We start from the raw sequence: 23384 nt of genomic DNA on the forward strand, positions 1-23384 counted from the left end.
GCCAGATGTTGGGAGTTTTTGGCTGGCGGGGCTTGTGGATCCCTGCCAGCCACATCATAGGTTGGCTGCTAGTGGGTGGACCTGGGCCCACCCTTGGCTATGCCACTGCTAGTTAGTTGCAAATGAGGTCAGAAAACTGCTTGAAATCTTAGACAAGTTTCTGGAGAAGTCCATGGTCTGCTATTGAAATAAACATGGGGAATCCGCTGCTTGTTCCTGGGATCAATTGCATGAATCTTACTACTATTTGGGGTTCTGTCAGGTACTTTGTACCTGAATTTAGAAACTAGATGGACCATTGGGTTGACCAGGATGGCTATTTTGTTCTTTGCATATTAACTGTAGAAGTCTTATAACACTTCACTTCACAAGTCATGTGATATTTGGGTTGTGCAACAGATTTTTCCTTCTGGGGCAGATAAGATGGACAGACTGAAAATTGTAATCTTAACAGTATGCGGACTTCATGCTAGATTTCAGTATGTTTCTATATGTTTAAGCTATTATAATACTGTTATCCTAAGCAATGAGAGCTGGTAAAACTGCAGAATTTTTAATGGTTCTGTACAATGAGATTTGTTTTCTTTAACCATTGTTCTTTTTGTTGTGGTGTATGTTTTAGATTGGACTCCAGGCTGGTTGTGGCTAACTGAGACGGAAAAGACAAGGAATAGAAAAAGTTCCTTTGGCCCTGAGAAGGTGAGGAGTGATTTTCAGTCATAAAACGAAGAAATTTCAGGAAGTTCTTCAAGAATTAAGCTTAAGTAAAACCTTTGAAATCCATAAATGTTTTACCTTGTGGCCTTGGTAGTAATGTAATCTACCTAGGAGGACAGTCAGCTACTGCTGGCTCCTGAGATCTGTACCATGGAAGCTGTACAATGCTTCGACTTGCTTTTAGCAAACTAAAAATAAGTCCTAACATACAAGGTGTAAGTGTAAAATAGATGTTATTGTTGGAACAACTTTGTTTTTTTTTCCCTCCCGCTCCCAGTAAGATGTTTTCCAAGCTTGCTCAGAGACAGACATTCACCATCCTGCGTCGCAGGGTTCATGCTTCGATACATTCTGCCCCTACAACGCTGACCCAGAAAACACTGGAGGAGCCACTTACATCAAACTACGTGTTTGAACGGGAGGAAAGATACGGTGCTCACAACTATCACCCGCTACCTGTCGCACTTGAAAGAGGAAAAGGTACTGCTGGAGCCTCCTCAGCTCAGGGAAATGCTTGGGCTCAAAAAAGACTTATGGAAGTTTACAGTTCATTTTACTGTTGCAGTTCCTCGGGTAAATTATTCTGAGTGTAGCAGTTAGCATAGGCGCAGACTCCGTGGGTGCTCAAGCACCCCCAATATTTTCAAACCTGCCCTCCTTGCTTTTCTGCCGCTCAGCCAGCGCTTAAAACTAATTTTACGTGACTGAAACGGCAGTGAAAGAAGCAGAGTACAGGCTCCGTCTTCACCTTTCTTCTTCCCTCTCAGCTGTGCTCCTGCCCTTGCGTAAACAGGAAATGAGGGCGGGACCACAGCTGAGAGGGAAGAAGAAAGGTGAAGACGGAGCTGGCTGTACTCTGCTTCTTTCGTTCAGTCAAGTAAAATTAGTTTTAAGAGGTAGGGCAGGGAAGAAATCGCTGAACATTGATGCTGGGCAGGTGGCAGTGGGGAGAGGAGAGTTGCTGAACATGGGTACAGGGGAGGGCAGTGGGGAGAGGAGAGTTGCTGAACATGGGTACAGGGGAGGGCAGGGAAGAGAGGAGAGTTGCTGAACATGGATACAGGGGAGGTCAGGGGAGAGAGGAGAGTTGCTGAACATGGGGGCAGGGGAGGGCAGGGGGAAGGGGAGAGAGGAGAGTTGCTGAACATGGATGCAGGGGAGTTGCTGGACATAGATGCAGGAGAGGGCAGGGGAGAGAGGAGAGTTGCTGTACATGGATGCAGGGGAGGGAAGACAGGAGGAGATGCACATGGATGGAGGGGAGAGAGGAAAAATGCTGGACATGGATGGCGGGGAGGGAAGAGAGGAAGTGAGATGAACATGGATGGAGGGACGGCGAGAAGAAAAATGGTGGACATGGATGGCGGAGAGGGAAGAGAGAGGAAGGAGTTGTATATGGATGGAGGGGAGTGAAGAAAGAGGAAGAAGATGCATACTGACAGAGATGAGGGAAAGGGAAAAGAGGAGAAAAACTACACATGGATGGAGAAAATAGGTGCTGGATGGAAAGAGGGAAGAGAGGGGGCAGATGCTGGATGGAAAGGAGAGAGAGAGGGGGCAGATGCTGGATAGAAAGGGGGAAGAGATGGGGCAGATGCTGGATAGAGAGGGGGTAGATGCTGGGTGGAAAGGAGAGAGAGAGGGGGCAGATACTGGATGGAAAGGGGGAAGAGAGGGGGCAGATGCTGGAAGGAAAAGGGGGAGAGAGGGGGTAGACGCTGGATGGAAAGGGGGGAAAGTTAAAGATTGAGGAAAGAAAAAACAAGAGACTGGGACCAACACAATTAGAAACAGTAAATGGCCAGACCACAAAGGTAGGAAAAAATGAATTTTATTTTTAGTTTAGGATAAAGTAGTGTGGTAGCTGTGTTAATAAATACAGAAAATGGAAGTAATGTTTACTGGACTAATTTTAATACATCTTTGACTGTTTGGAGACCAAACCCTCCTTTCTTGTGTCAGAACAGAATACCATAACAGCAGTATACTGTCCTGACCTGAGGAAAGAGGTTTTGGCCTTTGAAAGCTAATTGAAAAATGTATTTAGTCCACTAAAATGATATCATATTTTCTATTTTTTGTTTTATTTGTATTTGTTAACCTAGTGATTGAAATATGTCAGTTTTTGAAGTTTGCATCTCTTTATATTTGCACAGTACAGGGGGATTGAGGGGTGGGACTGTTCAGGGTAGAAGTCCTGGTGTAGGTTGCAGGCAGCCTGTGAGTGGCGCTGCCACTGCCCAGGTGAAGACTGCAGTAGACAGAATTTTCAGCACCCCCAATCATTTTGAAAAGTTGGCTCCTATGGCAGTTAGGGTGACATGAACTTCTGCCATCTGACCATTCTTTTTTTCAAACATTTTGCTTGGTCCAGTATGTATGCTCATGAAGATGCTTTCTTGTCTTTAGGTGTTTATGTCTGGGATGTGGAAGGCAGGAAGTATTTTGACTTCCTGAGTGCTTACAGTGCAGTAAACCAAGGCCATTGTCACCCAAAGATTGTCAGTGCACTCAAGTCTCAAGCAGAGAAACTCACCCTTACGTCCAGAGCTTTCTACAACGTTGAGCTTGGTGAATATGAAGAATACATGTCGAAACTCTTCAACTACAACAAAGTTCTGCCCATGAACACAGGTAAAAAGCAGGGATTCCTGCAGGCAGCAAGTCTCATCTTTGTAAACTGCTCATGTGATTTTTGGGACAGTTGACTCTGGCTGTGTCATAACTCTGGTTGGTTGCTCGATCTACTTTTTAGGAAGATTTCTGTGCAGAAATTGTAAGCATTCTTGGCCAATGAATTGCAAAAAGTAAGGAAATGACACAAACTTCAGAAGTCGTGTTTTCCTTTGTGTACCTTTTAATGCATATTTTAATACTTTAATTACTAGTTATTTACTGATTTGTAACAGAAGGAAACTTAAACATGTGAATGACAGTTGCAAAGTTTGGACATCTTCTACTTGACTCATTAGGAGCATTGGCAGAACTTAGGTGGGGGTCCTAGTTAGCCAAGTAACTAGCAGAATACTGTGAATTACGCCAGTCTCTGCCGCATTGAGGGACTGTGTAAATAACTGTGGATGCCTAGGTATTGGCTGCGCTGATACTGGGACACTTTGGCATTCTGCAGCGGAATCAGCGAGCCGCCATGTTACATAATGTTGGAACCAGAAATGCACAGAGCTCTGTAGACTTTTAGGCTTATTTTTGAAAGAGAAGGGCGTCCATCTTTTGACACAAATCGGGAGATGGGCGTTTTTCTCTCAGGGTCGCCCAAATCGGCATAATCGAAAGCCAATTTTGGGTGCCGTCAACTGCTTTCCATCACGTCCCTGATGAGCCCTTGGTCGACTTTACTTGGTCCATTTTTTTCTTGCGACCAAGCCTCAAAAAGGTGCCCAAACTGACCAGATGACCACCGGAGGGAATCGGGGATCACCTCCTGTTATTCCCCCAGTGGTCACTAACCCCCTCCCACCCAAAAAAAATACTGTAAAAATATTTTTTGCCAGCCTCAAATGTCATACCCAGCTCCATCACAGCAGTATGCAGGTCCCTGGAGCAGTTTTAGTGGGTGCAGTGCACTTCAGGCAGGCGGACCCAGGCCCATCCCCCCTACCTGTTACACTTGTGGTGGTAAATGTGAGCACCCAACAGAAACACACTATACCCACATCTAGGTGCCCCCCTTCACCCCTTAGGGCTATGGTAGTGGTGTACAGTTGTGGGTAGTGGGGTTTGGGGGGCTCAGCACCCAAGGTAAGGGAGCTATGCACCTGGGAGCAATTTCTGAAGTCTACTGCAGTGCCCCCTAGGGTGCCCGGTTGGTGTCTTGGCATATCAGGGAGACCAGTGCACTACGAATGCTGGCTTCTCCCACGACCAAATCGCTTTGATTTGGTTGTTTCTGAGATGGCCGTCCTCGGTTTCCATTATCGTCAAAAACCGGGGATGACCATCTAAGGATGACTGTCTCTAAGGTCGACCTAAATGTTGAGATTTGGGCGTCCCTGACTGTATTATCGAAACGAAAGATGGACGCCCTCATGAAAACTTGGACGCCCTGTTCGATTATGCCCCTCCACGTGCTGTAAGCAAGTAGTTAACTAAAAACAATGGAAACTATTGTTTTTAGTTATTCTGAGAATATTTGCAAAAGTCTGATTAATAACGTTTTTTGTGTGTAGTTCTCATTCTTAAGGGTGCATAAGATTCAGTGGCAGGCCACATTGCCCACCCCTGGTCTAAAGTAGGCAAAAAAGAGCCTTGAAGTCTGGAACTCTGTAGAAGAAGATACTTCAGATCGTTTAAAAGTGTTCAGCTACAACCACACATGATGGAGGAATTCTATATAGGGTGGTAAAAACTCAGTGTTGAGCACAATTGTAAAAGGAGCATGGAACCAATTTCCACGCCTAATCTTTGGTGCCAGGGCTGGTGCTCGAGCTGGGTATGCTGAGGCAGTGCTCTGTAAGAAAAGGCATAACTTTTTGGGATGCCCTGACACACCCATGCCTTTCCCATGGCCTTAAAGTGCTCAGCTACATTTGTGTGCAAATGGCAACATCAACTGGTGGTCAGCATCTCAGGAGAGCGCACAAATCTAAGCGCCATATATAGAATCCAGGGGAAATGTACATTTTGGAGAACAGTAAAGCATTTGGGGAAGGGGACACTTTGTGGAGCATTAAGCATGGAGATGGATCTATTATGCTTTGGAGTTGGGCAGTCTGTAGGCACAGGCTAGAAGGACGATTTTGGTTTAATGATGCCAGTCTTTATCTGCCGTCATCTACTACGTTACTATATAGAGTTGATGGAGAAATAGAAGATGAAGGTGGATTATATGAAACAAACTTCAAAATCAACCATGTGGGAAAAGATAAAGGCTTTGAAATGACCTCCACGATCCCCAGACTTGAATTACTGAATCTGTGGGAGTTCTGAAAATTGCAGTACTTGAAAAGAGACCTGTGAATTTTTTATTTCTGAGCTAAAAAGTCAAATGTTTGAAAAGCGTAAACAGTCTTAGCTGGCTACAGGAAATGTGTGGAAGCAATTTAACTGGAAAGGGTCAAACTTTTGCAGTCTTGTCATATTCACTTTCTACAGATTAGAAATAAAAGGGTGTTGGCGGTCTTCATTATTTGTTTTTGGCCAGTATCCGAGTTTATGCTGAGTTGAATATGTGGGTATGTACAACAGTTGTACTAAGGATCTAGAGGGTAATTCTTACATCAGTTAATACTGGAATGAGGCGTAAACTTGTGGTTACAGCACCTAGATGACAATCAGGGAAGCCCGGTTCAAACCCCACTGTTGCTCCTTGTGATCTTGGGACAAGGATCCCAACCTCCATTGCCTCTGGTACAAACTTAGATTGTGAACCGTCTGGGGACAGGCAAATCTCTAGTGTACCTGATTGCAAAATAAAAAAAAAAAAAGTTTCATATATATATATTATAATAATGGCCTTTTCATAGTCATTACGAGTAGTTAGCAAGAGTTGTCACAGGGAGATCATTTTATGATCACATTACTCCCATTTTGAAGTCCCTGCATTGGCTTCCTATTAGGTTCCATATTGAGTTCAAAGTGTTGAAGGGTTGTGTTTCCCCAACACTCAGTTCACTCTAAGATGCTATCAAACTTTGCGAAAAACACTTGCTTGAGGTCCCATCAGTTTAGGCAGATTCATTTGCAAAACTATAGATCTTCTATTTTTTTATGTTAAAAGCTCTAAGTTATGGAACGCTTTGTTTTGTGCAGAATATTGTTCAGTTACTACTACTACTACTTAACATTTCTAAAGCGCTACTAGGGTTACGCAGCGCTGTACAGTTTAACAAAGAAGGATAGTCCCTGCTCAAAGGAGCTTACAATCTAAAGTTCAACAAAGAACCATATGGTTCATTAGATTAATGTTTTATTTTTGTAGTGGATGACTCTGTATTAGTATCAAGTTATTTTATTGTATTGTGTTTGCTTTGTATTTTATTTTGTATGTATTTTTTGTTCCCCACTCAGAATATTTCAGATATAGCGGGCTAGAAATAAAGCTTTATTAGTCATTCTGCCAGTCACACAGAGACCTTAAACAATTTACACATCTGCCTGGTAGCAAGATGGTGACATATTTTTATTGAAGAAAACCAACAAATATATTTAGTATTAATTGTCACAAAATGCCTAGCCACCTGCCTGGGGTTATCCCACAGCCACTTTGAAGGTCTGTCCCCAACATGGCTCAGGTCTACCTGCACCTGCCGCTTGTGCTCTATATTAGCACCTTCCTCCCTCAGACTGGGCCACAACCACCTCTGGGTAAGCCTTCTGCTTTCAGATTATCCCCAGTGATTTCTAGGTTACTGGAGGCCACGCTTCCAGGGGCCCCACAGTTCCCAGAATACACTCACAACACACACACCACCAGGATTCTTTCAGTCCAGACAAAGAGGCAATAAACTGAAAATTGTTTCAGAAGTTGAACAGTGGACAAAAAAAATGTGCAAAAAAATGTGCAATCAGCAAACAAGGATCAATTATAACACTAACTAAAATTTGTTTACTTTCTAAAAAGTACTTGGGGAGATCAGGAAATATAGCTGCACACCGGTTATCAAATCTAACTTGCAGGGCTTCAGCAAAGAGCTCTCTCTCTTTCCCTCTCCCGGGCTGAAACTGGGGGAAAAACCAGTAAAGTTCAAATGAAAAATGAGCTCCTGGGCCAATCGGAGCCCAGAACAGTCACGTTAAAAAAAGAAATAAAAAAGAAAGAGATCAGTCCTCTAACAGCTTTAAACATAATATGCAGCACTTCAGAACTATTTTAGGCAGTAAAACTGTTCTGTCACATTAATACTATATCTTTTTCAGGTGTGGAAGCAGGTGAGACTGCCTGCAAGCTGGCTCGCAAGTGGGCTTACATTGTGAAAGGAGTACCGAAATACAAAGCGAAAATCATTTTTGCAGGTATAGTATGGCAGCTTTGAAATGCACAGAAGCAATACATTTGGATCATAGGACTGAATGGGAAACATAGTTGACAGAATGACTGATCTGCTGAATGAAAGAGAGAATTTTAATTTGGAAAAACAGAATATGAAGCTTACATAGTAACATAGAAGAAGACGGCAGTCCATCCAGTCTGCCCCAACAAGATAAACGCATAATACAAGATATGATGATGAGTTACTACATACGTATATTTCACCTTAATTTGTCCTTGCCATTTTCAGGGCACAGACCATAGAAGTCTGCCCAGCATTGGCTTTGCTTCCCAATTACTGGTGATTCCATCTAATCGTCGATAAGCGTGTTTGGTTCCCTGCCTTCCATACAGGATTTCTTTGTGTTCATCCCCCACATTTTTGAATTCTGTTTAGCATTTTCACCATTACCAGCTTGTAGTTTTCCATTTCTTCCCTGACCCGCTTTTGTGAAGAGGGACCACATCCACTCATCTCAATCCCGAGGAACCTCTCCCCTCTCTAAAGGTCTGTTAAATGCTTAAGAGGTCCCGCCAGGATTTCTCTCTCGGCCCTATAGCTTTGTCCACTTTCAGATTTTTTTTTAAAACGCATTCTTCCGTGAACAGCACAATATCCACTCCATTCTGCTTTTAACTCCTAAACCTAACCCTTCAATTGTCCCCTATCCCTGATATGTCCTGTCTGTCCTAACCAGGGGCGTATCTGCGTGGGGCCTCAGGGGCCTGGGCCCCCGCAGATTTCGCCCTGGACCCCCCTACCGCTGCCAACCCTTCCCCTCCGTTGCTCGCCTACCTTCGCTGGCGGGGGACCCCAACCCCCGCCAGCCGAGGTCCGCGTCCTCCTGCCGCTGCTGGCTGCCTTTCGTCCTTTCATTTTTCCATTGAAGCTGGCGCCGACGAAAGTTTCTTTTGAATCTGACGTCGCTGCACGTTGTACGTGCAGGACGTCAGACTCAGAAATTGTTTCTGAGTCTGACGTCCTGCACGTACAACGTGCAACGTGCAGCGACGTCAGATTCAAAAGAAACTTTTTCGTCGGCGCCAGCTTCAATGGAAAAATGAAAGGACGAAAGGCAGCCAGCAGCGGCAGGAGGACGCGGACCTCGGCTGGCGGGGGTTGGGGTCCCCCGCCAGCGAAGGTAGGCGAGCAACGGAGGGGGAGGGTTGGCAATGGCAGCGGCTGGGGGGAGGGGGATCGGCAATGGCGGCGGCGGCGGCGGCGGCGGGGGGGGGGCTATAATGTGCCCCCTCACTCTGGCCCTGGCCCCCCCTACCGCCGCAGTTCAGATACGCCCCTGGTCCTAACCCTTATCTCTTACTTGCCCTGTCTGTCTGTCATAATTTAGATTGTAAGCTCTATCGAGCAGGGACTGTCTCTCCATGTTCAAGTGTGAAGCGCTGCGTACGTCTGGTAGCGCTATAGAAATAAGTAGTAGTAGATATACCCTCAGCAGCTGACCACGGTCCTTGTCCAAGATTTTCTTTAGTAAACATGGAACAGAAGTATTTGTTTAGTACATTTTGCTCTACCCTCACTCTCCACATAGCCTGCTCGGCATCTTTCAGTATTACAATTCCATTTTTAGCTTTTTCTCCTTTCCCCGATACATCTGAAAAAAGTCTTGTCAACTTTACATCTTTAGCGGTGCATTTTTTCTAGCAAAAAAGGTGCCAGTACTCAAATGCCAGACCACCCTTCAGGGGTGGGGTGATCACTGAGGGACCCACCCCACAATAGCCAGGTCCCCTGCAACCAGTCAAACAATCTATGACAAGGCAGAATTGGTGTGTAGAGCCTGAGCTCTTTCATTAAAACCTGGGGTCCAATAGGTCAATCTTAGCAGACAATGGAAAAGGTGCCGGTACCCAGTACCCCCTCAAAAATAGCCCTGATCTTTAGCCACTTTTTCTTCCACCTGTGCTTTTGCTTCTATGAGTTAAATTGCTAATCTTTTCTCCGATTCTCTTGTTGTGTTCTTCTGTATTTCTTGAGTTCAACCACTTCTGCAGATGATCTTTGAGATTCTACCGTGTGTTAATGGCAAATGTTATATTTTATTTCCTTTCAGCTGGCAACTTTTGGGGCAGGACAATGTCTGCCATTTCCAGTTCAACCGATCCATCCAGTTATGAGGGCTTTGGACCATTCATGCCCGGATTTGAGATAATTCCGTACAATGACCTCCCAGCTCTGGAGGTGTGTATTCACTAGTTATAATATCTATTCTCTATCTATGTATTGTTCAGTTTTTAATATTTGAAATATCCTAATGTCTTTACAGCGAGCTTTACAGGATCCGAATGTGGCAGCATTTATGGTGGAACCAATCCAGGGTGAAGCTGGTGTTATTGTACCCAATGAAGGTTACCTGACCGGTGTCAGAGAGCTCTGCACCAAGCATAATGTAAGTCTTTTCTTCCCCCACACACCTACCCTCCTAGCAGCCAGACTATTGTGAGTTGCAGCCAGTGGTGTAGCCACAGGTGGGCCTGGGTGGGCCAGGGCCCATCCAACAGTAGCACATGGTAATGAAAATACTGCTCTCCACAATACTGACACCTTCGCATGCTCAGTTTTCAGCGCATGCCTGCTGCAGACTACCAAGGTGGAGACTGGAGAGAAGCATTTTTCCTATCAGCTGAGATTTTTTTGGGGTGGGGGAGAGAACATTTGGTGCCCACCCAAAATCTGCTGTCTGGCTACGCCCCTGGTTGCAGCTGAACCTGCCCCTCTGACTGGAGTATGAAGTAACTCAATTTAAGTGGCTTGATGGTAGATATGAATTCCTCACAGATGGATTTTTTTTGATACAACAGTGTCTTTTCATTGCTGATGAAGTACAGACTGGGCTAGCCAGAACTGGGAAGTTGCTGGCAGTGGACCATGAGAAGGTGCGTCCTGATATTGTGATGCTCGGGAAGGCTCTCTCAGGAGGCACATACCCTGTAAGTATTGGTAGAACACCTTAACTCTTTTGGCTATACTTCATGTAAAGGCATATTTTCAAAGCAGATAGGTTACTCTCAGGCTCATTTTCAAAAGAGAAAACGTCCAAAAAGTGACATGTCTCCATTTGGACGTTTTTCTCACAAACGTCCAAATCGGTATTTTCAAAACCTCTTTTTAGACGTTTTTCTCTGGTCTGTCAGAAGTGCGTCTACGTTTAAAGGGGGTGTGCCAGGGGCATGTTCAAGGCGGGACTTGGGCATTCCTAAGACTTAGACATTTTTCAGCCATAATGGAACAAGAAAAAACGTCCAGGATTTAAGACATTTTGAGCTAGACCTGTTTTTATAAAAAAAATAGCTGCAGTGGGAATTGAACCCACTACCCCAGGATCAAAGCCCACTGCAATAACCACTAGGCTCCTCCTCCACTCCACACAAAAAGATGCCCCAAATGACCAGGTGAGCACTGGAGGGAATCAGGGATCACCTCCCCTTACTCCTCCAGTGGTCACAAACCCCTTCCCACCCCCCCCCCCCAAAATGTGATTAGCCTATAGAGTATAACATCTGAGGCTGGCAAGTAATATATTAATCACATTTTTGGGGGTGGGAGGGGGTTAGTGCTCACCTGGTCATTTGGGGCATCTTTTTGTGTGGAGTGGAGGAGGAGCCTAGTGGTTAGTGCAGTGGGCTTTGATCCTAGGGAAGTGGGTTCAATTCCCACTGCAGCTATTCATTATAAAACAGATCTAGCTCAAAACATCTGAGTTTTAGTCCTGGACGGTCTTGTTTTGCTCCACTCCTCGTCTATTTTGGATGTTTTTCATTTGAATGTTTTGTTTTTTTGTTTGAAAATGGACCAAAAAATAAAACGTCCAAACCACAAAATGTTTTTCCAAACGGTATTTTCAAAAGGAAAAGATAGACGTTTTTGTTTGTTGAAAATGACCACCTTTCCTGTTCAGACTTGGATGTCATTTCGAAAATGTGCCTCTATGTAATTTTGTAAGTCTGTGCTGTGAAAATATGCCTCTAGTAACCTGTGGAATTTAGACTTACAAAGTGCTTTGAAAATGAGTCCCTTTTGACTAATACACCTGCAAAACTACCCATAAACATAGGTTTCCTTCCAGTCCTACATCTGGGAACTGCTGGACCAGACTATAACTCTAAAACCTCCACTACCCCAGCTGCAAAGGACTAAAATATAAATTAGCATATGCATCCAGCTTCTCCTACATAAGCACGCAGCTCTGGAATGCATTACCACTCGCCGTGAAAACAATGCGCGACCTAACTAACTTTCGGAGATCACTGAAGACCAGCCTGTTCAACAAGGCATACAAGAAAGATCCATCCTAATACCAGACAATGAAACTCAAGCCTGAACTGGATAAAACCTAACTCTCTATACTCGACTACCAAGGTCTATTCTACCACCAATGACCTCTAACGCAATACTACTTTATCCGTCATTCCGAATATGTACTCTTTCACTTGACTGCTTAATCTACTATGAGGGGCATTTTCCAATGCGGCCGGCCATCTCCAAGAACGGCGCTGTGAAGGGGCGGGGCAACCATATTTTCGAAACGAGATGGCCGGCCATCTTTCATTTCGATAATACGGTCAGGGCCGGCCAAATCTCAACATTTAGGTCAAACACGTTGAGAGCGCCGCACTTAGAGATGGCCGGCCTCGGTTTTCAGCCATAATGGAAACCGCAACGGAAAGCAGTTGAAGCCGGCTAAAATCGGCTTTCGATTATACCGATTTGGCCGGTTTCAGGAGACGCCGGCCATCTCCCGATTTGTGTCAGAAGATGGCAGGCGATCTTTTTCGAAAATAAGCCTGAATTAGATAAAACCCAACTCTCTATACTTGACTACCAAAGTCTGCTCTACTACGAATGAACTTTAACACAATACCACTCTATCTCTAATTCCGAATATGAACTCTTTATACTTGACTGTTTAATCCACAATGTCAATCATGATCTTTAAATGTAATAGTGGAGGAGTGGCCTAGTGGTTAGGGTGGTGGACTTTGGTCCCTGGGGAACTGAGGAACTGAGTTGGATTCCCACTTCAGGCACAGGCAGCTCCTTGTGACTCTGGGCAAGTCACTTAACCCTCCATTGCCCCATGTAAGCCGCATTGAGCCTGCCATGAGTAGAAAAGCGCAGGGTACAAATGTAACAAAAATAAAAATACCACTTGTATCTCTCACTCCGTAAATAGCGATCGCCATGACGGAACTACTATTTAGCATTTCTATAGCACTACAAGGCATACGCAGCGCTGCACAAACATAGAAGAAAGACAGTCCCTGCTCAAAGAGCTTACAATCTAATAGACAAAAAATAGGGGAGGAGATCCAAGATGGCGTCTAGCTGAACGGATGTGCGCCGAGCTCTCTCCTCCTCCCATTGAAATCTGAACACGGAGATTCGCTTGCCGTTATGGGCAAGCGAAAAGGTAAACCCAGTGCACTTGTCTCCGCGCGCAGGGTGGAACCAGCCCCGTTGCGGCAGATGACTCTGGCAGAGATGGGACTGCTGACGCCGGGAACTGGCGGTCTCGCTACGGGCGGTCCGGAGTATCTTACAGACCTGAGCGCTGAGGGAGTCTCGTTGAGTCCTCCCCCAATGGCTGTACCCCCAAGGCCAGGAGAGAGGCAGGAATCAGCGGTGGAACGGAGCGTGGCATCCAGAAGTCGGTCCCCTGCGCTTGTTTGCGGAGACCCCGCTGCTTCCTCAACGCCAGAAGGAACATCGATGCAGGCAAGTGTACTGCCTGCAGTGAATCTGAATGCGTCCTCCGTTGTGCTGGGAGAATTGAAAAAACCTACAGCTATTACCCTAGAAGTTTTATGGGAAGCGATACAAGGCCTAAACTCCAACATACAACAGATGGCCCGAATTTTAACGGGAGAATTGGCAGAGGTAAAGCAAACTCAACAGGATATTTCTCTTAAAGTTGCAGAGCACACTTCTAAAATGAATGTTTTGGATAATGACTTAAAGGCAGTGAAATCTTCAACAGGTATGTTGATGAAAAGTTTCAACTTTCAGCAGCGTAAAATAGATTTCCTTGAAAACCAAATTCGCATAAATAATCTACGTTTTCTTAACTTTCCTAAATCTCCACTCATCCCAGCACTGGAAATGTTGAGGAAATATGTGCATGAGATACTGGGTGTCCCCTCTGAGGGATTCCCTCCTATTATAAGAGTACAATATATTTCTGGTGCAAAAAAGGGTGATATTCCTCAAAATCCTCAAGCTGCTATAAATCTAACTGACTTCCTGGAAAGTTCTATGGAGGTCATAACGGAGAGAACCACACTGCTTGCTACATTTGCACTGCAAACAGACCGCAATAACATCTTGAGACTTTATTTCCGCCATATGAACTCCACTTTTCTTGGGTCAAAAATACAGATTTTTCCAGACTTCTCCAAGGTCACCCAGAGAAGAAGAAAAGTTTTCCTGTTATTAAAAGAAAGAGTTCTCCGTTTAGGTGGAACTTTTCAATTGAGGTTTCCCTGTAAATGTCTTATTACTATTGAATCTATATCATATATATTTTTTGACCCAGAAAAATTACAAGAATTTATTACCTCCAAAGAATAATGTTGTAATAGGCACTGTATTAGCGCTATTCGGCTGCGACTCTTCGCCATCTCTCTCTGTTCACTTAAATTTACTGCTTTTTGATTTTAGTTATTTTCCTAGATCTTGGATTACAATTTGTGGACGATATAATGTAAGATAATTTCCGTTTTGATTTAATTTCCTTTATTGTTTATCTTGATTGATTTATGTTTGTATTGCATAAATGAAAATTTGAAAAAAGTATAAATAAAATATTAAAAAAAAAAAAAATAATAGACAAAAAATAAATAAAGTAAGCAAATCAAATCAATTAATGTGAACGGGAAGGAAGAGAGGAGGGTAGGTGGAGGCGAGTGGTTACAAGTGGTTACGAGTCAAAAGCAATGTTAAAGAGGTGGGCTTTCAGTCTAGATTTAAAGGTGGCCAAGGATGGAGCAAGACGTAGGGGCTCAGGAAGTTTATTCCAGGCGTGGGGTGCAGCGAGACAGAAGGCGCGAAGTCTGGAGTTGGCAGTAGTGGAGAAGGGAACAGATAAGAAGGATTTATCCATGGAGCGGAGTGCACGGGAAGGGGTGTAGGGAAGGACGAGTGTGGAGAGATACTGGGGAGCAGCAGAGTGAATACATTTATAGGTTAGTAGAAGAAGTTTGAACAGGATGCGAAAACGGATAGGGAGCCAGTGAAGGGTCTTGAGGAGAGGGGTAGTATGAGTAAAGCGACCCTGGCGGAAGATGAGATGGGCAGCAGAGTTTTGAACCGACTGGAGAGGGGACAGGTGACTAAGTGGGAGGCCAGCAAGAAGCAGATTGCAGTAGTCTAAACGAGAGGTGACAAGGGTGTGGATGAGGGTTTTGGTAGAGTGCTCGGAAAGAAAGGGGCGGATTTTACGGATGTTGTAAAGAAAGAAACGACAGGTCTTGGCGGTCTGCTGGATATGAGCAGAGAAGGAGAGAGAAGAGTCAAAGATGACCCCAAGGTTTCGAGCTGAGGAGACAGGGAGAATGAGAGAGCCATCAACAATGTAAGCCATATTGAGCCTGCAAATAGGTGGGAAAATGTGGGATACAAATACAACCTGTGGCACTCCCTGGGGTTCATTTAGAAACAGAACAGGTGGATTAGGGAGGGGAAGGGAAATGGTCAGTGGTGTGCTGGAGCAGGCTCTCTCAGGCTCGCAAGAGCCGGTTGTTAAGTTTTTAAGAATTTTGGGAGCCGGTTGTTAAAGTAGGGCCCTCCATGGCTACTTTAACAACTGGCTTCCAAAATGTGGGCTTGGGCAACCTGCTGAATTATCTTTTACTTTGCTGGTGGGGATGCTGAGCCCTGCCAGCCAAGTAAATAGACTACTGCTGCTCCCCTCTGCTTGTTTCCAGCTCTGGGCAGCAGGCTGGGACTTCTCGAGCATGTGAGAGAAGTTCCAGCATGCTGCTCAGAGCAAGATGTTGGGAGTGGTGGCAGTCCATTTATTGGCTGCCAGCAAAGATATGCCTAGCGTGCCCGCACAAAGGGAGAGAGGAAAGAGAGGCAAGTTTTGCTCTCCACCCCCCCCCCCCCCCCCGGCCACCCCTGGCTCTTCCAACTGCAGATCTGGCTACATCCAGAGAAAGAGCCTGTGGTTAAAAATTTACCAGCACACCCCTGGAAATGGGACTTGATATACCGCCTTTCTGAGGATTTTGCAACTACATTCAAAGCAGTTTACATATATTCAGGTACTTATTTTGTACCAGGGGCAATGGAGGGTTAAGTGACTTGCCCAGAGTCACAAGGAGCTGCAGTGGGAATTGAACCCAGTTCCCCGAGACCATGCACTAACCACTAGGCTGCTCCTCCACTCATTCCCAAAGACTTAAAGAAAAAATTAAACGACACAACCAACTATCGACCAGTAGCATCCATCCCCCTGGTAGTCAAACTAATGGAAAATATGGTAACCAAACAACTTACCAACTACTTAAACAAATTCACTATACTACATGAATCACAGTCAGGATTTCGATCCAGCCATAGCACTGAAACAGTTCTAACCACTCTCATAACCAAATTCAAACAATTAATTGCAACTGGAAACAATGTGCTGCTCCTACAATTTGACATGTCCAGCGCGTTCGACATGGTCAGCCACCAAATACTCTCGAACATCCTGGACTACTTCGGGATTGAAGGAAATGTACTAAGATGGTTCGAAGGCTTCTTAACAGCAAGAACCTATCAAGTGATGACAAACTCAAAAACATCAACTCCATGGAAACCTGAATGCGGAGTACCACAAGGATCACCGCTCTCACCAACTCTTTTTAATTTAATGATGACACCATTAACCAAATCACTCTCCAACCAAGGACTCAACCCATACATCTATGCAGACGATGTCACGATATACATCCCGTTCAAACAAGATATAACTGAAATCACACACTGCCTCCAAATAATGAACTCATGGGCGACGCATTCCAACTAAAGCTAAATGCAGAAAAAACATAATGTCTCATCCTGTCCTCGCAATACAAACAAACCCAATACCATAAATACCCCAGACTATACCCTTCCGGTCTCAGACAGCTTGATAATTCTGGGAGTCACAATTGACCGAAATCTCACACTCTTAAGATCATGCAAAGAAAATGTTCTACTCAATGTGGAAACTTAAAAGAATCAAACCTTTCTTCCCAAGGGAAGTATTCCGCAGCCTAGTACATCAATGGTGCTAAGCCATCTAGACTACTGCAATGCCATCTATGCCGGATGCAAAGAACAAATCATTAAGAAGCTTCAAACCGCTCAAAACACAGCAGCCAGACTCATATTTGGGAAAGCGAAATATGAAAGTGCCAAACCCCTAAGAGAAAAACTACACTGGCTCCCACTAAAAGAACGAATTGCGTTCAAAGTCTGCACTCTGGTCCACAAAATCGTTCACGGGGAAGCCCCGACCTATATGTCAGACCTTATAGACTTGCCTACTAGGAATGCAAAAAGATCATCACGCACATTCCTCAATCTCCACTATCCTAATTGTAAAGGACTAAAATACAAATCCGCATACGCGACCAGTTCTCATACATTTGTACACAGCTATGGAACACACTACCGAAGGCCATAAAAATAACCCAAGACCTAATTATCTTCCGAAGGCTACTGAAAACAGACCTGTTCAAGAAGGCATACCATAAACATCCATCTTAAATACTAAATAAGACTATACACGACCTAGATACAACCGAAATCTTATCACTTGACTGATTAACTTCTTTGCTATTAATGAACTAGCACTATCACTTCAAGCCTTATGTCGAATATGGTCTCGCCATAGTCAATGACCTAATGTATGTTATAATCCAATTATCACTCAGGAACTTTCATGCAATACCATAATGTATTCTTCCTTACCATGTATGTGTGCACATGGTATATATACCATGAAATATTCCATGTATGTTATGTTCCATCTATGTCACCATGTATGTATGTACAGTAATGCAACACCATTTGTAATTCTGTTATCTGGAAATGGCAACCGCCATTACGGCAAATGTAAGCCACACTGCGCCTGCAAATTGGTGGGAAAATGTGGGATATAAATGCTACAAATAAATAAATAAAATTCCACCAAGAAGAGTCAACCTCATCAGTGATGTCACAGTGGGCTTGATTGCCTGATACTTGGCTCACTTCTGATATTGTGATGTCATAAGGGAAAGGGGGAAAGGGAAATGGGACTTGATATACCGCCTTTCTGAGGTTTTTGCAACTACATTCAAAGCGGTTTACATATATTCAGGTACTTATTTTGTACCAGGGGCAATGGAGGGTTAAGTGACTTGCCCAGAATCACAAGTTGCTGCAGTGGGAATTGAACCCAGTTCCCCAGGATCAAAGTCCACTGCACTAACCACTAGGCTACTCCTCCACTCGAGAGGGGGGAGGACCTGCATCAGGGCCTAGGGCTAGAGATGCTCATTTGTGGCGTAAAAATAGACAAAAATTAAGTTTTCCGAGAAACCTGGTGAATATGCTAACACGATATGTATTTCATGTTGATGTCCATAAAACAAATCCAAACTGTTCATGACGCAATACTGGCTTCGGTTACTTCAAGGAATTCTAGATTTTCTCTTTGCTCTTTTTGGTACTGGATTAGTCCTGATAAATATATCGGGTAGGAGACCCCTGGGCAAAAGTTTTTTGATGCTGTGTTTTAACTCGTCTCCCAGTCCAATAAGAATGCACCCATTTAGTTTTGCCAGTCCCATCATTTATCCCAGTATTCTTGAATCTTGAATCAGGGACAACCACATATGTGAAACAGTATCCTTTTTTGGCTGTAGGCACACATCTATCTTCCAAAGAGCTTCATCAGGGTGTAATACCAACTAAACTTGAAAGTTACTAGTCATAGACCCTTGAAATAGCCCCCTCCATACTTAGGCGATTGTCCAACAATCTTCCTGCTTGCTTAGGAAATATGTGTGCTGAGGGCTGGATTGTTTTACGCTGCATTTCATTTGAGCTTGACACCTGTTTTCTTGCTTTCTTTAAAAAGAATCGATTTGCTCTTCATGTAACAGTGGAAATATATTGTGGAAACTTTGAAAAGCAAAGCGGTTTGTGGTCCATGAGAACTGGGTTTGGGGAGGCTGTTTTTGAAGCATTCGTGATACAAAATGTTCTAACTGTACAGAAGAGATGGGGATTGTATGCAATGCACATAACGGAAAAAAACAACTGAGCACTTAACCTCTTTGTATTTAGGTGTCTGCGGTACTGGCCGATGATGAAATTATGCTGACTATTAAGCCGGGACAGCATGGATCAACATATGGTGGAAATCCATTGGCCTGTCGTGTGGCTGTGGCAGCTCTGGAGGTTAGCTCTACCTCTGTCATAGTAACATAACATAGTAGATGACGGTAGAAAAAGACCTGCACGGTTCACCCAGTCTGCCCAATAAGAAACTCACATGTATCATTTTTTGTGTATACCTTACCTTGATTTGTACCTGTCTTTTTCAGGGCACAGACCGTATAAGTCTGCCCAGCATTATCCCCACCTCCCAACCAACCACCACCGGCTCTGGCACAGACCGTATAAGTCTGCCCAGCACTATCCCCACCTCCCAACCACTAGCCCCGGCACAGACCGTATAAGTCTGCCTAGCGCTATCCCCACCTCCCAACCACCAGCCCTGCCTCCCACCGCCGGCTAAGCTTCTGGGGAGTAGTGGAGAGGGTCAGGTGTGAGAATAAGAGGGGAGCGCACAGCAGGTAAAGAGGGTTTGGGTGTTCAGGTAGAAGTGGGGTGTATTGGAAAGAGGTGTAGAAAAGTGAATAGGTGTGAGATGGTAGTGAGGTAGGGAGAGAAGGCATGGTTTGAGGGGAGGAGAGAAGGACCATGGGGGGACGTGAGGCTGTCAAAGCAATGAGGAGGAAGGAAAATATTTGATCTGTTCTGTTGCAGGTTATGGAAGAAGAGAAACTGTCTGAAAATGCAGAGTACATGGGAAAGCAGTTGAGAGCAGAACTTATGAAAACTCCATCGGATATTGTGACGAGTGTCAGAGGCAAAGGATTATTGAATGCTATCGTCATCAAGGAAACAAAAGGTACCAATCCTGCTTCCCCTGTTTTTAAGATTCTGCACTTCTGACATTGGTACATAAGGGAGGCAGCCTGTGCGGCCTCTGTTGTCAGAGGTACATGTGAGAGAGAGAGAGAGAGAAAATCTCTTTTCACGCGACACTTTTGATCTGTTATTTTTTCTCTTGCTTCCTTTGCTGTTCAGCTGAGTGAGCAACAGGGTTAACATCTGGCACCATTGCAATATTCGATGACTTCCCCCTCCCTCCCCTTGTCTGGACTGGGTGGACCCTAGACTATGGTCCTTATGGGATCTCTGTAATTGTGGCCCTGATTCCAGCCACTTCCCCTTACACTGGTCCTGAATAGTGGTAAAAGACATTCTTTCTAAGGAGAGAGGCAATTCGTGGCGTGTTTTTTCAGGGATTGAGTTGGGGACCAGCTTGACATCTTTCTGCAAAATTATTGAGGTTGGCAGGAGATATGTAAGAATGCCCACAGGGCAGCATCCAGAACAGGAACTGATGTACTAAACCTTGACATTATGTATTTGTTGTATTGAATTCTTCCTCATGCATATGGGGAACAGAAATCTTATGCCTTTGGTTTCTCTGTCATCTTCACAGACTTCGATGCATGGAAGGTTTGTCTCCGGCTTCGTGATCATGGACTTCTGGCTAAGCCCACCCATGGTGACATTATAAGACTGGCTCCTCCCCTCACCATCAGCGAGGATGAACTGCAGGAGTGTGTAGATATCATTCACAAGACACTCCTGTCCTTCTAACTAATGACCACTCCTTTTGGGTTCTGATGTTGGCCGGATTAACTGATGCTCTCAGATTTGCCACCTATGTCTTCAGGAAGGAAGAATCGCTTTGTGGTCTAGACCTTCCCCTTGACTTAGGTTTTCTCCGATCTGTGGGCCACAGTTTACAAGATGACTTGTTTACAGATTTATTGCCTAACCGAAATATAGAAATGTCATGTGAGGTCAGGATTTTACCATGAGCACATGTATAAATGTTTTATATTTAAATGATGATTATTTAGGGAATCATCGCAGAATGTAACTAGATTCCTTTTTATAAATGGGTTCTTCTTTCACTGATAGCACTTCAGCCCTCCTTTCCTAAGGCTTCAATGAATGCGGGCCTTTGCAGTTCCCATATATTGCCTGTCATGGACAAGTTGTTCACTTATGTTGCATCTATGATTTCTGGTGGCATGTGCCGAAAAGCTGCCCTTTCACGTAAAGGTCTATTGCACTTTGGAAAAAGAATGGGATTTTTCGAACTTGTTAAACATTCTATACAATAAACAAATTTGCATAGAAAGCATTTGAAATGTCCCCCCAGGCTGATTTAATCTGATTCCATAACAGTATGTGGTGGTTGTCTTTTTCTGATGCCCTGAATGATCCTGGGAGGGAGGGATGTGCACTCTAGCACTCATTTTGATGTCTCGATATTCAGGAGACTCCGGTTAGATGACATGTTAGAAAGTTCGAAGGCAGTTTAGCTAGGTAAATTGACTGTTTTTGAGAATTGTTCACTTCTTACCTAGTTAATACAGTTAGGAGTCAATGATGCATGTACTTTCCTAGATAAGGATGGCTATTCCTTTGCATTGTTCAGTCTCCAGAGAGAAATAATGCACATATAGTGTCAAAACTACATCTGTTTATGGGAAAAAAAAAGCAGATGCAAATCTCATCTTTCTCTTGTTTCTATGCAAAAGTTCCTGGTACTTGTTTAGACTAATATTAAAGCGTACAAAGCTCTCTCCTAGAAATGCTTATGGACTTAGCATCAGTGCATGCATGCAACTTTTGAAAATTGCCTTATTAAGGCAACTATCATTTAATTATAATGCATGAATTGAAGTAAGCTGTGTTATGCAGATGTACATCAGTTCCTGTTTCATGGTGGTTGCCAATATATTCAAGACAATTTTATGGAAAATAAATTTGCTTAGACTTAAATGGATGTAGCCAACTGTCGAATAGATATACCACAAGTGTCCTGAGGCAAGATCAAGCAAAATCTCCCATGGAGCAGAAGGGCACAAGGATCACTTGATATCGATTGTCAATCCATATGTTGTAAGTCTTAGTAATCTACTAACCCAGACGGCAGTGGTGCAGTGTGTACAGACATATACCTCTTAAAAATATGAAACAGTGCGCTGGTCCAGAGGAGTTGGAGACAGGTTGCTAATCTGGATAATACTCCTGAGGAGCATCAGTTTCCAGCTCAGAGTGGGTTGCAGCTGGAGATGAGAAGGTCACATATGCTGTAGGAATGAAACATGTGAAGGTAGGGATGCAGCTGCTTGATGACGGGCCTAGTTTCCTACTACTACTTGTTCCTATAGCGCTACTAGATCAACCTACCAACTAGAAACACATCCGAATCAACATGAACATACCTAAACCTGCATTACCCAAGCTGCAAAGGACTCAAATAGAAATCAACTTACACATCCAGTTTCTCCTACATAAGCACACAACTGTGGAACGCACTACCAAAAGCCGTGAAACCTACGTACGACCACTTAAACTTCTGGAAGAGACTAAAAACTAACCTGTTTTAAAAAGGCTTACCCTAACAATCCATCATAAATGCCTGATCTCTGCAACACAACAAATCCAAAATACGTAATGAACATATTTATGTATTTTATTTATTAGGATTTATTTACTGCCTTTTTGAAGGAATTCATTCAAGGCGGTGTACAATAAGAATAGATCAAACTTGAGCAATAGACAATCACAGCAGTCAACATATATTCAAACAACAATACAAAGTATGGCATGGTATACTATTTGCAATGTCAACACAATATGTACTAGAACATTATAATTGGTAGTGAAGGGTAAGGCAAAGTTGTAACATATAGATGAGTAAGAAAGTAGGAAGAATTAGAAAGTAAGCTGATTGATTTGAAGAAAGTTGCACGTGAGGTCAGAGAGATGGTTAAATTTATTTATTGCATTTGTATCCCACATTTTCCCACCTTTTTGCGGGTTCAGTGTGGCTTGCAATATGAGATGAATGATGGAAATACAGTTTGTTACAAATTAGTTATGGATTACATTGTGCAGAGTTATGCGAGACAATCGAAGTGTCGTTAAGGAATGTAACAATGGAACACAAACGTTGGAAGGAGACAATGGGAGCTTAAAGGGCGATAATAAGGCATAAAGACATATGGTATGCATATTTCTGTGAGTGAAGGTATGAGTGATGTGAGATTACGGGGGATGTATGATGCATTAGTGAACAGTGAGTGAACAGCTAGGGTAGGAGTGGATAAACATGTCCCACTGCAGTATGTGCAGAACACAACTCTTCCGTTGTACGATGCTCTTATGTGGCTGTACCACATGAACTTTATCTTACCTCAACATCACTTTTGTATTTGTTTACACTGGAGTCTGCAATCGCATCTCTGGTACTATGTAAGCCACATTGAGCCTGCAAATAGGTGGGAAAATGTAGGATACAAATGTAATAAATAAATATGCAGTGCA

At 43.8% G+C, this 23384-nt stretch overlaps 1 protein-coding gene across 3 annotated transcripts in view; it reads left to right on the top strand.

Annotated features, from left to right (window-relative positions):
• Positions 1–21200, top strand: part of LOC115461716 (ornithine aminotransferase, mitochondrial-like) — a 31747-nt gene extending 10547 nt beyond the window's left edge. For 2 of the 3 annotated variants that reach the window (XM_030191770.1, XM_030191760.1), the window contains exons 2-11: positions 623–699; positions 999–1197; positions 3127–3351; positions 7594–7689; positions 9778–9905; positions 9991–10113; positions 10526–10654; positions 19026–19139; positions 19731–19875; positions 20476–21200. In XM_030191770.1, the coding sequence (XP_030047630.1) occupies positions 999–1197; positions 3127–3351; positions 7594–7689; positions 9778–9905; positions 9991–10113; positions 10526–10654; positions 19026–19139; positions 19731–19875; positions 20476–20636 (1320 nt within the window). In that variant the 5' untranslated portion in view covers positions 623–699 and the 3' untranslated portion in view covers positions 20637–21200. Of the gene's footprint in view, positions 1–622; positions 700–994; positions 1198–3126; positions 3352–7593; positions 7690–9777; positions 9906–9990; positions 10114–10525; positions 10655–19025; positions 19140–19730; positions 19876–20475 lie in introns of all 3 variants that reach the window. The other variant, XM_030191765.1, reaches the window with a different exon arrangement.
• Positions 21201–23384: the final 2184 nt, after the last annotated feature.

This window comes from Microcaecilia unicolor, chromosome 1, assembly GCF_901765095.1.
Source record: "Microcaecilia unicolor chromosome 1, aMicUni1.1, whole genome shotgun sequence".
In the NCBI taxonomy this organism is placed as follows: Eukaryota; Metazoa; Chordata; class Amphibia; order Gymnophiona; family Siphonopidae; genus Microcaecilia; species Microcaecilia unicolor.